The following is a 17,476-nucleotide window of genomic DNA, read 5'->3' as shown; positions in this document are numbered from 1 at the left end:
AACAGGAAGTGGGAAATCTGAGGTTGGTCGATTTTCAACCCAGCCCCTATTGAATAAACAGTGGGATATTGGTTATGTTGCACTTCCTAAGGCTTCCACTAGATGTCAACCATCTTTAGAAACTTGTTTGAGGATTCTACTGTGAGGTGGGACCGAATGAGAGAGGAATGAGTCAGAGGTCTGACAGCAGTCACGCGCTGGTCACACGCATTTCACATGAGGTAGCTGCGTTCCTTTGCTTTTCTGAAGACAAAGAAATTCTCCGGTTGGAATATTATTGAAGTTTTATGTTAAAAATATCCTAAAGATTGATTCTATACATCGTTTGACATGTTTCTACGAACAGTAACGGAACTTTTTGACATTTCGTCTGCAACTAGGGAACGCGCTTCATGACTTTGGATTTGTTTACCAAACGTGCTAACAAAAGTAGCTCTTTGGACAAAAATGATGGACATTATCGAACAAATCAAACATTTAATGTGGAACTGGGATTCCTGGGAGTGCATTCTGATGAAGATCATCAAAGGTAAGTGAATATTTATAATGTTATTTCTGATTTATGTTGACTCCAACATGGCGAATATCTCTATTTGTTTTCTGAGCGCCGTTCTCAGATTATTACATGGTTTGCTTTTTCCGTAAAGCTTTTTTAAAATCTGACACAGCGGTTGCATTAAGGAGAAGTGTATCTATATTTCCATGTCTAACAATTCTATTTTCATCAACATTTATAATGAGTATTTCTGTAAAATGATGTGGCTCTATGCAATATCACCGGATGTTTTTGGAACTAGTGAACATAACGCGCCAATGTATACTGAGATTTTTTGATATGCACTTTATTGAACAAAACATACATGTATTGTGTAACGTGAAGTCCTAAGAGTGTCATCTGATGAAGATCCTCAAAGGTTAGTGATTAATTGTATCTCCATTTGTGCTTTTTGTGACTCCTCTCTTTGGCTGGAAAATGGCTGTGTTTTTCTGTGGCTTGGCTCTGACCTAACAGAATCGTTTGTGCTGCTTTCGCTGTAAAGCCTATTTGAAATCGGACACTTTGGTGGTATTAACAGCAAGATTACCTTTAAAATGGTATAAGATACATGTATGTTTGAGGAATTTTAATTATGAGATTTCTGTTTGAATTTGGAGCTCTGCACTTTCACTGGCTGTTGTCATATCAATCCCGTTGACGGGATTGCAGCCCTAAGAAGTCTTTATATCACAAGTAAATGTAATTGCTAAAATATGCTTAAGTATCAAAAGTAAGAGTATAAATCTCTTCAAATTCCTTATATTAAGCAAACCAGACAGCACCATTTTGTTTTACAAATGTACAGATAGCCGGGGGCACCCTCCAACACTCAGACATTACTTACAAATGATGCACTTTGTGTTTATTGAGTCTGCCAGATCAGAGGCAGTAGGGATGACCACATGTTCTCTTGATAAGTGTGTGAATTTGACAATTTTCCTGTCCTGCTAAGCATTCAAAATGTAACGAGTACTTTGGGTATGAGGGAAAATGTATGGAGTAAAAAGTACATTATTTTCATTAGGAATGTAGTGAAGTGAAAGTAGAAGTTGACAAAAAATAAATAGTAAATTGCAGATACCCCAAAACAAGTCTTAAGTAGAACTTTAAAGTATTTTTAATTAAGTACTTTACACCACTGGTTAGCAGACTGTGTTCCAGTTGGATCCTGCCTGAAAACAAATAGTTAAAGTGTTACTAACATGGTAAAGCGTACAACAGACTTTTGAAAACACACTTTTGGAAAGCAGCCAGCTATTATATATGTAGGGTTTGTTTCATTTGCAGTAGCGTGACACTCGCTCTGAGTGTTGCATGCAAGTAGGGTAACTAATGGTAGAATTTTCTAAGGGATTGCTCCTTTAAAATATACACACTACACAACAATTATGTATTTGTGTGTGTGTGTGCGTGTGTGTGAGGTGCTGGCTTTAAAAACACATTAACACCCAGAGCAGCAGCAACTGTCATTCCTTTGGTCAACAACCACACTGATAGAGCCAGCCCTGCTCCGATTGGCTACCCTCAAAGCTCCTCTCCCACGGATTGGCTGATGGGGATAACTGATTAAGAATACTGATTGTCTGCAGCGCTCTTGCTCTCCCCCTCGCTCTCTCCCTCCCTCTGCATAAACATTCTGCTTGTATTTTTCCCTGAGAGAGGATCTAAGCTGGTCTGCATCTGTTTCTTCCTGAGCTGTGCCTCGTGCCAGCTGGACAGAGGTTTATATAATCTGAGGGATGTTTTGGGGATGAGCAGAGTGTTTGTGTCTGTATGTGAGGGAGCTCAGAAGCTAGAGCAGAGCACCGCGGTGCTCGGGAGTGGAGGTAAACATGGGGAATGCAGCTGATTGCCTCTGCAGAAGGTCCTTTTCCATTTCCCCCTGCGGGGAGTAGGGGAGCCAAGTTTAGCTAGTGTAGCGCTTGCGGAGCCTCCACTGGGTCGGCCCCCGAGCTGTCGTCCTCTCCTCCTGTTACCCTTTGAGAGGTTGAAGCTCTCTCCCTCTCCACCTCGCATGGTGAGTGCTGCAGGCAACTTGTTTTAGACCCACAGCAGTGTCCCCCCCCCCCTCCCCTCTGTAGTGGTTTTGCTGCAGTAATCTCTCTCTCTCTCTCTCTCTCTGTCGCTCTCGCCCCCCCTCTATTTCGATCTCTCTCTTTCTCTGTCCCTCACTCATATGCTATGACCCACATGTACTCTTCTTTTACTGTCTATCAACTCTGTTCTCTTTTCACACTGTTGTGTTCCTGAACCGTACAGTCATTTGACCTTCACACGCGCATACACACACACACACTCTCTCCCTCTTTCTCCCATCTCTCCTTAGCTCCCGTTCCCCCCTTCTCTCTCTTTCTCCCTCTCTCTCTCCCGTATCACCCTCCCACACAGTTTCACTCTGAGGGTTGTAAATGAGCTGTGTGTCCTAGGTGTAACACTCCTCCATTATGCATGGTTCAGGGAAGGAGATGTGGGTCAGAGCTCTGTTGCCCATCTGGCAGGCGTGAAACAGCCATTGTGTTGCCCCGGGGCCTGACTGAGCTGGAGGTCTGTTGTCCCCTGACTGTGCTGGTGTAGTGGTCCAGAACCCTCCTCTGTCTTCCTGATACCTGGTCCCGAGGGCAACTCCTCCCCCTTTTTATTTTCCGCTCACTTACCCAACCAGCTAGCCTACTGTGAGCTGTCATGCTAAGGCAAGGTTATGTCATATGAACTGAGGAGGCGCTAGCGATCTCATTGGAGAATAATTTTTCGCACAGACAATCATCAGTGGTTGTGATTCAGGGTTACAAATCAACTAGCAATACTGTTATACTGTAGCAATTTTCATTAAATTCAAAAGTAATTTACGCTACATAACTACCAGTTCATGCACTTTGTTGCAAAACATCTTAATATTCAACAAAAGTTTTAGTGTACCCAATAACTATTTCCGCTAACTAGCTATTTGAAAGGCAACTGAAACTACATTGCTTCTAACTTTGACTATTGATTTGAACCCTACTTCTGATTTTAAATATTCTCATGTCGCCTAGATTGTTGGTTAATCGGTGTATCATGCAACATTTGCTGTTGTCTGTCCTGTTCAACAGTTTTAGATTGCTTGTAGATTCCATGATGAATATATTGTGTAGGTGGTCTAGTTTTTGACGAGTTCACCATTTCCAGACATTCAGATCCAAAAATGGGCGTCCATCCCAAAATATCTCGGTGCTCTGTCTGTTTGTTCTGTCAATTCTGTCAATGTGAAGCATTGTTGACATATTTGACATTTGTATCAAAGTGTAATTGAGAAATAATTCATACGAGTTGGCATATTTATTACATTTTGTCCTGGTTTCGTATGGAATCACTCAAATGCAGGTGTGACAGAGAGTCTTATAATGCTACAGATCTAATGAGTGCCGACTGTTTAAGCCATAGAATTACATACAGAATCAATGTGAAAGAAATATTCTGAATCAATACTAACGATCTCTTTTTCATCATGTAAAAGGTGACATTTATGTGAATGAGTGACAGAATTATTATTTTGTAGGAAACACTATTGTTGTGAATTGTTAGATATTACTGCACAGTTGGAGCCAGGAACACAAGCATTTCGCTACACCCACAATAACACCTGCTAAATATGTGTATGTGACCAATAAAATTTGCTGTGAATTGTGAGCCAGGCTAAATCATGTTAGCTAAACAGTGGCGATTTTAGCATGTAAATCTCTGTGGGGCAAACAAACAAAATGTGCATGCATGCCAGCAAAGCCACTACACAACACAACACTAAACAATACATTAATTGCACTGTAACGGTGACAAACGGTGCCCACAAACTGTTAGGGTTAAAGCTGTCCCAACAGCAGAGTCCCAACAGCAGTCCCAACACCTTACCACTGCTACACCTGGCTGTCAGCTGAGCCTTGTCTGGCAGCGAAGAAAGTTACTCAGCCTCATTTACTGCCATTTAAAAAAACATAGCTGATATGGATGACTTGCTTAAACAAATGTGGTTGCTACTGACAATTGAGATGTACAAACTATGGCATAAGAGGACGACAAGCGGATAAGAGGCAATCCGTAATTTCGATTAAGACAACTTGTTAGGGAGGATGTTCCTGTGGCGGGATCAAATCAGCGGATATTTTAGAGCGCCACCTATTGTTTTCGATAAAACTCAAACTTTCATTAAAACACAAATGCAAGGTAGTGAATTAAAGCTACACTCGTTGTGAATCTAGCCACCAAGTCAGATTTGTAAAATTCTTTTCGGCGAAAGCATGAGAAGCTATTATCTGATAGCATGCACCCCCCAGAATACCAGACCGTCAACAAAACAACAGATTTTGCGGTAGCCGGCGCTACCCAAAACGCAGAAATAAAATATAAAACATTCATTACCTTTGACGAGCTTCTTTCTTGGCACTCCTATATGTCACATAAACATCACAATTGGGTCTTTTTCCCGATTAAATCCGTCATTGTATACCCAAAATGTGATTTGCTGAAGACCGGTCTGATCCAGAAAAATGCCCCTTTACATGACGCAACGTCACTTTTTAAAATTACAAAAGTTACCTATATACTTTTACAAATCACTTCAAATTACTTTTCTAAACCAACTTTAGGTATTAATAAACGTTAATAGTCTATTAAATTGATCACGGGGCGATCTGTATTCGATAGCAGCAAGTCTTGAAATCATCGTCCATGTTTTCACATTCAAAACATCCTGTGGTGAGCCCAAAGAAAGGAAATGCGTCACGTTTCCAAACCAAGGATAAAGCCGCCCCTAAATGACAGCACTGGCGACATCGTGTGGAAGCTGTAGGCGTTTACAGGGGCTTGACATGTATTTTCTTCAGCCTTAGACAATACATTGACTGGCGGATGGATATTATTTTTGTGTTTTTGGTGAGCAGTTTTTCGAAGGATTTTGACTCCTAAACACGTTATGTTCTAGCCACAGACACGATTTAACCAGTTTTAGAGACTTCAGGGTGTTTTCTATACACACACACTTATCATATGCATATACTATATTCCTGGCATGAGTAGCAGGACGCTGAAATGTTGCGCGATTTTTAACAAAAAGCTGCGAAAATTCGCAGCCTCCTTAAGATAATGAGCGAGCGACGACGGACGTAGTCAATATAACTATTTGTTCAGCACTTTTGAAATGTACAGCGACAGAATTCAGAACATGGGCCGTTCTTACAGTGTTCTCCCTGTACAACAAGTCAGAACCGTAGGATAAATAAAGGGGGCACATAAACAGACAATGAAAGCTCTTACAATATTCTCTAAAACAGGTTATAGGCTACCTGTGCACCACCAAGCTAGAACAGTAGGCAAAATTAAGAGGTGAAAATAGACCAAATTATTAGGGTGAGGCACATTGAACGCCGTTTGGGTCGTTGTGTGTCAAAAAATATACACGTCATATAACACTATTTGACGCAATAAATAAGCTTTTAATTTGACACGTCAAATAACACAATTCTATTACAGAATGTTGTGTGTCCTGAATCTGCATGTGCAAGCCAAGCGCCACCACTACTATCAGTAGCACTGTCAAAACTGTACAAAAACGTTAGCAAGTAACCACACACCTGCCACAAATGATGTGTTTACAATGCCACGTTGGTGAAAATTAACCAAGTGATTAGGGTGAGGCACATGGGCTACTAACAGCTTACTACACAACATACACTTAGTATTACATTCTTAGCTACAGTATACATATCGCCCTGGCATATTACATCATTTATGCAGCAGCATACAAAACATTTTTGGACTCACCTTGTGAAGGTGGCGTGGAGGTCCTTTGTAGCACATTTTGTCATCAAACTTTGTCATCAAAGTCTGGCATTCTCTGGATTTATGGTGGGAACTCTGAAAAAAACACAGCCACTCCATTGAATAGCAGGCTAGGGGTTGCTTTGCAATGTTGCAGTCAGCCACTGATTTCTTACAAACCACTCATTGTTGAATTTGCGATTTCCAACTGGTTGTGTAATCTTTATGTCCAATGGCCAATGAGCACTGATACGTTTTATCTATGATTTCTCTTCATTATTTGTCTTCATATGACGAGGATTAAAAATGATTTGCCAGTAGATTGTTGACTTGATTCATGGGGATGACTTGCTAGCCAATACTTTGAAAGTAGGATGTTGACATGATCAGTCAAATCAAAGCTACTGTACATATAACGTGATTTGACAATTTTATCTGTGGGCAATGATCTTGAGACTTGTAAATATAACTCTATGGCAGGACCCTAAGGGCGTAAATTTTGGATGTCTACTCTTACTAAGGACTTAAACTTGGCAATGACGTATTGTCCCCATGAGTGATTGAACACTGAGCCAATCACGGTGAAATGCTCCTATTTTCTGCTGGCTCGCCCCACCACCACAGAAAGCACTGAGCTGGGCTGAAACACCTGCATTTTGGAGCTGCCTCACTCAAGAAAACAAAAAGAGACCGTGCTTGTCGCCACTGTAGCTAAATAATGTTAGCTACATGGTGCAGCTTTACTCACAGATTAGCAAATAAAGTCACCTAAGAATCACTGTAGTCCCATGTTACATTTCCTGAGTATAATTTCATTACATCCACTGAATGTAACTTGCATCTTGGTAATGTTCCCCATCCCTGGAGGAATAAAACCTATTTTTCCCTCCATGACTCGATCACTAACTTAATAACACCCATAATAACGTGCCAATAACTTAATAACTTGTCAAGTAAGACTGCTTCCTGTTCATGTGCAGAGGCCATGAGCCACTGTTGGTGCTATCTGGGATCCTTGGAACTTCCCTGCCCTTACTCTAACCATTAACCGTTTATAATTTCAACTTTAATGGGGTATCGTCAGAGTTGAGAAATCCCAAGGAGCCCATTTAGACTTTTCCCATGAGCCACTCTTATTTGTCCTGTAATTAGCTGCTGATGTGATGCAGCACACCTGAGTGTGATGAACTTATTATTATCAAACAGACGTTTCTGATACTACTATTCAGTGAAAAGGAGAATTATGTGTTTTGTGACTGTACAATGGTTCTGTGTGGAAAACTATTTAAACCAACTAGCTTAGCCTGATTATCCTCCTGAGATAGCTAGCATAGCAAAATGCTGGCACCAACTTGGCCTCCACTGTTATGGCATGGATTACCACATGACAATTGGCATTTTGTGTGTGTACCTTCGGTCAGGATTTTGGCCGATATGCTCATTGACTCTGCTCTGTGACTGTCTGACTCTGTAAATCAGTTTGGGTTTTGTGCATTCAGTGTCTCTAAACAAGTTGTGTGTGCATGTGTGCGTGCGTGTGGCTCACTTGGTAGAGCTTGGCGCTTGCAACACCAGGGTTGTGGGTTTGATTCCCAGGGGGACCAGTATTGGAAAAGTATGAAAATATATGCTCTAACTACTGTATGTTTTTCTGGATAAGAGCATCTACTAAATGACTAAAATGTGTGTGTGCTGCTGCCCAGTGGTCACTCAGAGGCAACAAAAACACTGTTGTTAATTATTGATTGGCTTTATGTTTCTCTATGGACACCTAGGCTTCTATGCTTATATTATATCTTATCATCCAACAAAAATCAACCTAATGGTCTATTAGTAGGCCAATCATCTTGTCATGTTCAATATTTATAATTTTCCAGGGTCTAATCTACTGACTAGTTAATATAAATCATGTAAAGTATATCTTAAATGTAAAGTGGTTTTCTCAATGTTGTGATTTATGCTTAATCTTGAAATTAGAGGGTACTGTGGTAGGCGTGGTAACAGCACGATATAGACCTTGTGTTTGGAAGTAGCAGGTCATTTGGATTTTGATTGGCACAGATGGAATTTTAAAGTGTGCAAATGATATGCTTTGATGTGTGAAATCAGACCGGCAGAGCTGCGTTCGACAACTCTTTAAAATGTGATGGAATCATTCGATTTCTATAGTGCCCTGGCTTTTATCACTCACATCTCCTCTGGGGCTGCAGTAACCTCTACTCGCGCTATAAAATACCTCCTAGCAGCTGATGGCTGAGTGAAACGTTTATTACAACTGAAGTCATTGAGGGAACCCGCCCATTGATTTCTTCCAGGAAGAAAGAGTTTGTGGTGGTTTTATTACCTGCTGTTATTTCAATACCTCAGCCACTGCGGGAAGGGCGTGAGTGTTGAGCGTTCTCCCTCGCACTCCTTCTCTGTATGTCTGGGGCTCAGCAGAAATTCTGCTGAGTCGCGGAGCTGTCACAAAGGGAAATTCAGCGTTCAGACCAGCGACGACCTTCCCCAGAGCCTCGTCAGATGGAAGAGTGGGTCGCAGACCTCTTCAGAGGGGTTGTTGTTAACCTACTCACTAGGCCATGTTAGATAATGGCTCCTCTCAGCGGGTGCACAGGATCACTTCAGGGAACACAATTTATTTGTCTGATCAATTGCATTAGTATCAACAACAAAAATTCGCAAACAATATACCTCAGTGTTTGTATTGCTTATTTTATACAGTATTTTTTGCTCATCTTTATTAAGGGTGTCAATCATCTCAGACACGACTGTATAGCCATAGATATATCTCCACATCTTATTTGTGGCCACTGTAAAGCTTACTCATGATTTGCATGTCTGTATAATAGTGATTGGGGGGGTGCATTATTTTGGGACAATATTATGTCAATATTTGACACAAAGTATTTTTTCAAATGTTGCTACTATAGGTAGCGTCAGCTAGCGCTATCGGCTGTGGGCCAACCTGCGCCAAAACTCAGGTATTTACATCCTATAGCTTGTTCTCCGTCTTCTTTTTAAATAGTAAGCCAACATGGTTTCAGCACTTTTATTTCCCTGACTGATCAAAACTAGTTTTGTCATGGCTGGCGCTCGTCTCTCTGCAGCAGACATGGTGAGCAATATGTTTGAAACATCAAATCACAGTATCGAATCGCATATAGAATCACCATACATATAGAATCGTGAGATTCGCCATACATTATAATGTCGGAACCTAAGTATCGAGATGATAACATCGTATCGTGAACTCCCTGGCAATTCCCAGCACTACTATATAAGGCTCTGGAATCACCTATCTCCCATTTCCTAACCAACAGAGGTTGTCTTTTGAAGTTTTGATAAGGTCTCAAACGTTACAACGTAAATGTTCCAGCTCCCTTACTGTTAGGTTTTTTTTATTTAAAAAAAACTATTTAACTATGTGGGTTTTATTTTACTTTATTTACTGAGCTCTGATAATAATACCTTTCACCATCTTTTCTGTCATCTCTGTTTTTCACTGAATGTGGGGCCTCAGACTTTACTGATGGTTGATTATATGATTAATTCAATCCCTCTCCTCACTGTCTTTCTCCGACTGTCTCTGTCTCTCACTGTCTCGCTCTCACGGTCTCTTTTTCTCTCTCACTCAGTCTTTCTCTCTATCTATCTCCCAGGTGTGAGTATCTCTCTACATGGGGCTGACCTCCAGTGGCAGAGCCCCCACAGACGCAGAGTTCTGCGGGCCCCGGCCCCTGGGGTTGAGGCTGCGGATTTCTCCTTCCCCCCCAACAGGTCGCCAGTCAGAATGGAGGTGTCCTTGGCTGGGGCTCCTGATTCCCCCAGCACACAGGACAACGTGCCACCCCACGGTAAGCCATTTGGCACCTCCTTAGTTAAAGGGGTACCTCAACCAAATAGCATTGCCATAATGTAACTGTTGTGCAGCATCTTTTTAAAGAGCAACTTTTATGAGACAAATTTTTTTTTGTGAAGTTGAATTCTGAGTGGTAGTCATGCACTTCAGTAAATGTTTTTGTTAGATTAAGTGAGTTAGGAAGTAATCTAGTTGTTCACAGAATCAACATCATATTGAGGGTTTGATAAGTGACACTGGGTTTTCTGCTGATGTTCTATCCAGTTTTGAAGGATGTGAAGTTGTTAATGGAGAGTTTGGAGGGGCTGAGCACTCCGTCCAAAGATGGCGACTCAACCCTGCTTGACCCCGGGACCAGTAGCATCCTGGACGACAACACCAGGACTGACCCGGAACCAGAGGTGAGAGGTCAATTACAGGTGTGTCCGTAACCCACGTATGGTCGATGTGGGTTGAAGCTGGCTGCTGTCAGTGTTGTTCTTATCCTCCTTGGGGGAACTGTAAAGACGTTTAGTCTTCTTAGGGTGAGCTCATTGGTTTCTTACTACGGTAGTGTGATATATAACCCTTGGAAGGGCATATTTAGATATTATGCTTATGAGCAAAGCACTTTAGCTCAACCGCCTCTGTAAATGTGAAGCAGTGCTAATGGTAAAATATATTAAAGTCACTTTGGGTCAAAACAACCTTATAGTGGTTACTCCCTCCCTCTGTTTCTCTCCCCAGGTAGGGAGAAGTAGGTCCAGTGGCTTGTGCTTCAGCGATGGCAAGTGCCACATCGACTACATCCTGGTTTACAGGAAGTCTGGTCCACAGTCGGAGAAGAGGGAAATATTTGAGCGCAACATCCGGGCCGAGGGCTTGCAGATGGAGAAGGAGGCGAGTACTACGGAGTATTACAGTAACAGAGTATTACAGTAACAGTATATTATAGTATGACAGTATTACAATAGTCACTGAAGCTCTGCCTGTCACTCATAAACCAACACAAGTGTGCTGATGGCAAGTTTCACCCTCAATCCTGTTTAGAAGGAGCAGGGAAGCAATTGTGCTGAGTGTGTGCGTGCGTGTGCTTTTGCATGTGTCTGAGTGGCTGACGCCTAGTGTGCTGACGCAGTAACATCAAGGTCATCATGTGGAGCATTCAAAGAGACTATGCCTCTTCTCTCTTTTAACATCATCATTTGCTTATCTCCTGCATGGAGATGCTTTGTTATTTTTAGGTCCTGCGAGGGTAGCTTTTTCTTTTACCTACTGTATAGTCAGACTGCTTATGATGACAGCAAGATGCAAGGTAGAATTCTTCTGGAAATTAGCAGAGAATGCAGTACTGACTATATAACTGTGCTACTGGGATTTTGAAGAAATCAAACACACATAGTTTGGTATCTTTTAAAGATCCTAGTAAAAACTATTTCGCGGCCATGACAGCGAATGTCTGTTAACTGTTCTGAGATCAGTCACAGGAAATTCATGTCACAGGAAATGATGAGAGAGAAAAGAAAATCAATATTTCAACTGTCCCTTTCCTCTTTATGCCCAATTATGAAGTCCATAAACCTCTCTACTGAAGCTGGATACATGTGTGGCAACATGATTTAGAATAGAAGCATTTTTATTTAAAACATTAGATTTTATATTATTCAAATGTTTTTATGTGCTAAGAAACTTTTCTAAGAAATGGTATCAACAGGACGTAATACTTCTAATGCTGGGTCTTTTCCCCTCAAACAGTTGTCTGTGTGCAACAGTGATGTGATCTTCCTGAAGCTGCATGCTCCCTGGGAGGTGCTGTGTCGCTACGCAGAGCTTATGAACATTCGGATGCCGTTCAGGTGGGGAGACGAACACACAGCCTCTAGTTCCGGACACTCACACACATAAATCACATCAACAGACAGGTTCCCACCACACACACATTGCCTGCCTGTCTCTCTCTCTCTCTCTCTCTCACTGACTCTCTCTCGATCTGTCTCTCTCTCTCTCTCTCTCTCATACTATGAATCTACAGTTATTTGCAATGCACTTTTATTAGGTAGAATGGTAAGGCCTCTGGAGGGGTCAGATTCTAACACGAGCACCGGTACATGTGTTTCCGAGGCATAAGTGACCTAGACTGCTAGACCGCCCAGGCCACTGCAATGCATTAATGCACTGAGATTTTTTATAGTTTAATAGTTGATAATGTTGTGGGGGTTTTCAGGAGGAAAATCTATTACATGCATCGACGGTACAAGTTCATGAGTAGGTGAGTGCTAATTGATTTATTGATTGAATTTTGGGGCACAACACTAATGTTAATGCTCTCTGGCTGTGTGTGATGTGTGATTTTTGGAGGTCTTTCTGTCACCATCCAGGATGGAGAAGAGAATCAACAGATTTCGAGGATGGCTGCCTCGCAAACCCATGAAGTTTGACAACAACACCCTCCCTGACCTGGAGGAGAATGAAAGCTTTACCGCCCCCTTCAGTCGCTCCAGAATACATCAGTGAGTGTGTGTGTGTGTGTGTGTCCACCACCAGTCTGGTATATGTTTTTTCCTTACTAACACAAAAGGTGAAGATGAATCAATGTCTTCCATCTTTAAACCACAATTCTTAGTTTTAGGGTACCACATTTTTGCAATGTAAACAAATGAACAAAATTTCCTTGTGGGTGAGGTCTAATTTTAGGGCCCTTTATGGGGGGCTCACAAGCGCCCGTCGAGGCACAATGATATAGAATGCACTGAGATGACATCAGGCCAAAATGGTGTGCTTTTCAAAAGCTCAATAAATGGAACGATCTAGAAGAAATATGATCTAGGATCTTTTCTGTATCTATATTATGTTCCAGTTTCACCATTCACAACAAAGACACGTTCTTCAACAACGCCACCAGGAGTCGCATCGTCCATCATATCTTGCAAAGGGTCAAATATGAGGAGGGCAAAGACAAAATGGGTGAGATTGTTATCATCATCATCTAACACAGTTACAAATGGCCTCTGGTTAATACATTTACATTGTAGTCATTTAGCAGACACTCTTATCCAGAGAGACTTGCAGGAGCAATTAGGGTTAAGTGCCTTGCTCAAGGGTACATTGACAGATTTTTCACCTAGTCGGCTCAGGGATTCTAATCAGCAACCTTTCAGTTACTGGCCCAACGCTCCTAACCGCTAGGCTACCTGGCACCTCTCCAAGTAGTACAAGTCCACTGCTAGATGTGTTCCACGTTTGAGATACAGCATGTCTCTGGTGTGTAGAGTTATTGACGGTGTCTTCATGTTCTTGTTTATGCTCCAGGGCTGAATCGTCTTTTGAGCAATAGTTCATACGAAGCAGCTTTTCCCCTTCATGAGGTAATGCACTGACACTTCACACATTGGCTTGGCAGAGAAATATCACGTGTAGGGTCTTCATTTGAGCCAGTTCGCTACAGCAGGAAAATGATCCTGCGGCAACCGGGAATGTGAATTATGTGGTTTATAGGTAATTGACATTTTTGTAAGGGTTGATATATTTTTCGTTAGGGCAAGTCAAGTCTGATATTTCAAAGTGGAAATGACAAACTTTAGAAGCATTTTTAAAACTCAAATACACTACAAGTTTGCATTTCCTGTCAGCAACAAAGAGTGATCAAATTAAGATCCTACATCTGTAGTTATGATGGTACATTACGTGTGTGTGTGTGGGTTTTTTTTTTAACAGGGGAGCTACAGAAGTAAGAACTCAATCCGGACGCATGGGGCAGAGAACCACAGACACTTGCTGTATGAATGCTGGGCCTGGTGGGGTGTGTGGTACAAGTACCAGCCACTGGACCTCATAAGGTACAACACTGTGTTAACACTCCTGCTCTAGAAGGACATCACGGGTCTAATACAATGTATTATCTGCACCTTGCAGGTTGTCCCTAGATCCTGCAAGCAATACAACTTCACCAGCCACGTGTATTAAAGCCACATGAATTAATCAATGAAGGAGTGAATTTACTAGATCATTAAAAACGTATGAAGCCTCAACATCATTGCAATGGTGGTACATAATGATCTGTTTGTTGATGTTTGTCTCCTGGCGGTGTTGTCAGGCGGTACTTCGGGGAGAAAATTGGTCTCTATTTTGCCTGGCTGGGTTGGTACACTGGGATGCTGTTCCCTGCGGCGCTGGTTGGGCTCATGGTCTTCCTCTACGGCTGGTTCACCCTAGACCACTGCCAGGTCAGGTAATGTGAGCTCACCTAATACCCATTGGTCTTCTTTAATTAGGTTTACCCTCATTGTTTTATCTTAGTATTTTATACATATTTTATCCTTCACTGTTTGGTCTTGTGTTCTTCCACTAGAAAAAATACCAAACGGACGCATGCTTACACTGGTGTAAATTTGGCCTTAGTCTGGTAGAAGTCTATTACCAATGCTATCAATGCCTTAGTCGTGTGGCAGCACTGACACAGGCTGATAAATGCATTAAGAATTGATGAGTGTATGGAACCAGGCTAAAGGTTGTCTGTGATTCTCCAGTAAAGAAATCTGCCAGGCCACTGACATCATCATGTGCCCCATATGTGACGAGTACTGCCCCTACCTGAGACTCTCAGACAGCTGCATCTATGCCAAGGTGACTTCCGTACTACCATGTTAAACGTTTGCCCCAGACTGAGCACTGCTGACAAACATCAGGGCAGTTGTGGCTAATTCTGATCCTGGAGAGCCACTGGGTGTGATTCAAATTATTAACTAATAATGGTCATAAATTTAGACCACAATTATTTTGCGTTAGAGCTGGGCTGAAACAAAAGCCTGCATACACTGCAGCTCTCCAGGAACAGTGATTTTGTCATACTTTTTAGAAAAATATTGAATTTTTTGACAAACATTTACTCCAGAGCTATGCCACAGTAACATAAGTTTAACACATTTAGCAAGGTAACCTTTTTACTTTACATTTTTGTCATTTAGCAGACGCTCTTATCCAGAGCGACTTGTAGTAGTGAATGCATACATTTTCATACTGGTCCCTCATGGGAATCGAACCCACTACCCTGGCGTTTCAAACGTCATGCTCTACCAACTGAGCTTACACGGGACTACTTTGGGAGCTTGCTCTGGAAAATGTCTAACGAACAGCCCTCCTTTGTAATCTTTATTTACAAATGTGACTACTGTATGTTTGTACCTAATTCATGTTTTCAGAAATCATTTCTCTAAGCAATTGCTATTGATCTGTTTCTTGGCTTTAGGTCACCCATCTTTTTGACAACGGAGCAACAGTTTTCTTTGCTGTATTCATGGCTGTGTGGGGTGAGTTTTTATCATTTAGTATAAATATTATAGGTTCAATTTAAAACAAATCTTATTTTATTGTAAAATAAAGTTTAAGAATTAACTCACTTAACAGTTTAATGGGTCAGGATTCCATGCACACTATATTGAAGTTACATTATTTACAGTGAAGTGTTACAGGGTCCTCCTCAGCATTGCACAAGATCCCAGGGAAAAGGTGTATAGGGAGAGTTAGTGCAGGGCCCGGCCTCCTCATCGTCATAGCAGCAGGGTCTAGGCAGGGAGGATTCAGCCGCTTCTACGTCATAACGACAGTAAGCCGGTGGTTTCAGACTCTTCAAGTCCTCTGGAAGTTGAATGATGGAGGAAGGGACTGAAACATATGGAATACAGGTGTTATTAACATTGCCTCCTGTTTAGTCAAATGAAAGGTCACATTTCAACCTGCTTAACTTTTGTTTTCAGAATGTAGTGCGATTGAAAGTGCTCAGTGGTTTTGATAAAACAAAAACAAAAGTTTTTGTCAAACTACATATTTGCCATGGTCAGTTCATGGATCACTGCACTGTGTCAACATCCCTGGAATAGGCCTACCTGTTGCGAGGAGCTTCCCCGTATAGGGCAGGTTTTTAAGAGCCTGCTTTAGCCTCGTGTCAAAACTCCAGCACTTCAGCAGGCAGAACACAGCTAGGTAGAACTGCAGGCCAAAGGCCAACAGAAGCACCAGCCAAATGAAGACCAGGGCGGCTGTGTGAGAAGACAGGTGGGGGAAAAGAGTTAGGGAGAGAAAGAGTGAGTGAGATAAAGGAAGAGAGCAAAGCTGGTAGACTGACATGGAGGAAGGGATGATCAAATGTCTACAGTTTATCCAAAATGTCCCTGGGGAAATGGACCGGGATTAGGCCAAGCACCTCTGGACAAGCGCTCCTAATGGCCAGGGCCAAGCCCTCTGGACAAGCGTTCCTAATGGCCAGGGCCAAGCCCTCTGGACAAGCGTTCCTAATGGCCAGGGCCAAGCACCTCTGGACAAGCGCTCCTAATGGCCAGGGCCAAGCACCTCTGGACAAGCGCTCCTAATGGCCAGGGCCAAGCACCTCGGGACAAGCGCTCCTAATGGCCAGGGCCAAGCCCTCTGGACAAGCGCTCCTAATGGCCAGGGCCAAGCCCTCTGGACAAGTGCTCCTAATGGCCAGGGCCAAGCACCTCTGGACAAGCGCTCCTAATGGCCAGGGCCAAGCACCTCTGGACAAGCGCTCCTAATGGCCAGGGCCAAGCCCTCTGGACAAGCGCTCCTAATGGCCAGGGCCAAGCACCTCTGGACAAGCGCTCCTAATGGCCAGGGCCAAGCACCTCTGGACAAGCGCTCCTAATGGCCAGGGCCAAGCCCTTTGCAACATATAACACAGTAACCATACAGAAGTTGTAGACTGTAACCAGTGTGGTGGAAAAAGGCAGTCTGATCTCAATATAAAAAGCTTTATTATGAGCATGCATGCAAGGGAAAACCAATTTGACTCGCTATTTGTTCTCCACAGACATTTTATACAGACCAAGGATGGGTGGGGTGTTTCACATGCCCTTCAAATGAGTCCGGTACTTCTACTTATCACCACAGATAGTGGACCTTGAGAAAGACCAATCATATCAAGGACATATCCACTCCCCCATACATCCTTGGATAACAAGAACCATGAAATATTGACATGAAATTAGAACAGGGCAGTTTAGAAACAGTTCTAAAACAGACTGGTTATATTACATATCAGGGAACAGAACAACCTTAAAGACAAGACGAAGAACAGGATGGCCTGTGTCTAACAGGTCATATAAGATTACAAATCTAATTTACTCTTCCACACCAGTCCTCTTCCATCTGTATTCCAGAAATGTACACAATAGGCATGAACTATGGCTTTAATACATTGTAGATACCGGACTGTAAACTGCCCAAACACTAATCCATATTACCAGTCCTCTCTATTTTCCAGATAGTTCAAATGAGAAATACAAGTTGTGTAATGT

At 42.3% G+C, this 17,476-nt stretch overlaps 1 protein-coding gene across 6 annotated transcripts in view; it reads left to right on the top strand.

Annotated features, from left to right (window-relative positions):
* Positions 1-17,476, top strand: part of LOC112234216 (anoctamin-4-like) — a 41,432-nt gene that overhangs the window by 8,240 nt on the left and 15,716 nt on the right. For 4 of the 6 annotated variants that reach the window (XM_024402254.2, XM_024402253.2, XM_024402252.2 and 1 more), the window contains 12 exons: positions 9,988-10,182; positions 10,452-10,588; positions 10,914-11,066; positions 11,922-12,022; positions 12,391-12,435; positions 12,545-12,676; positions 13,024-13,130; positions 13,476-13,531; positions 13,881-14,002; positions 14,260-14,394; positions 14,693-14,789; positions 15,412-15,472. In XM_024402254.2, coding sequence (XP_024258022.1) covers positions 9,988-10,182; positions 10,452-10,588; positions 10,914-11,066; positions 11,922-12,022; positions 12,391-12,435; positions 12,545-12,676; positions 13,024-13,130; positions 13,476-13,531; positions 13,881-14,002; positions 14,260-14,394; positions 14,693-14,789; positions 15,412-15,472 — 1,341 coding nt within the window. Of the gene's footprint in view, positions 1-2,191; positions 2,556-9,208; positions 9,310-9,987; positions 10,183-10,451; positions 10,589-10,913; positions 11,067-11,921; positions 12,023-12,390; positions 12,436-12,544; positions 12,677-13,023; positions 13,131-13,475; positions 13,532-13,880; positions 14,003-14,259; positions 14,395-14,692; positions 14,790-15,411; positions 15,473-17,476 lie in introns of those variants that run through there. The other 2 variants (XM_024402255.2, XM_042300423.1) reach the window with 2 other exon arrangements.

This window comes from Oncorhynchus tshawytscha, linkage group LG17 (assembly GCF_018296145.1).
Source record: "Oncorhynchus tshawytscha isolate Ot180627B linkage group LG17, Otsh_v2.0, whole genome shotgun sequence".
Lineage (NCBI taxonomy): Eukaryota > Metazoa > Chordata > Actinopteri > Salmoniformes > Salmonidae > Oncorhynchus > Oncorhynchus tshawytscha.
The sequence above is the reverse complement of the archived record's forward strand: the minus strand, read 5'-3'. Positions and strand labels throughout refer to the sequence as shown.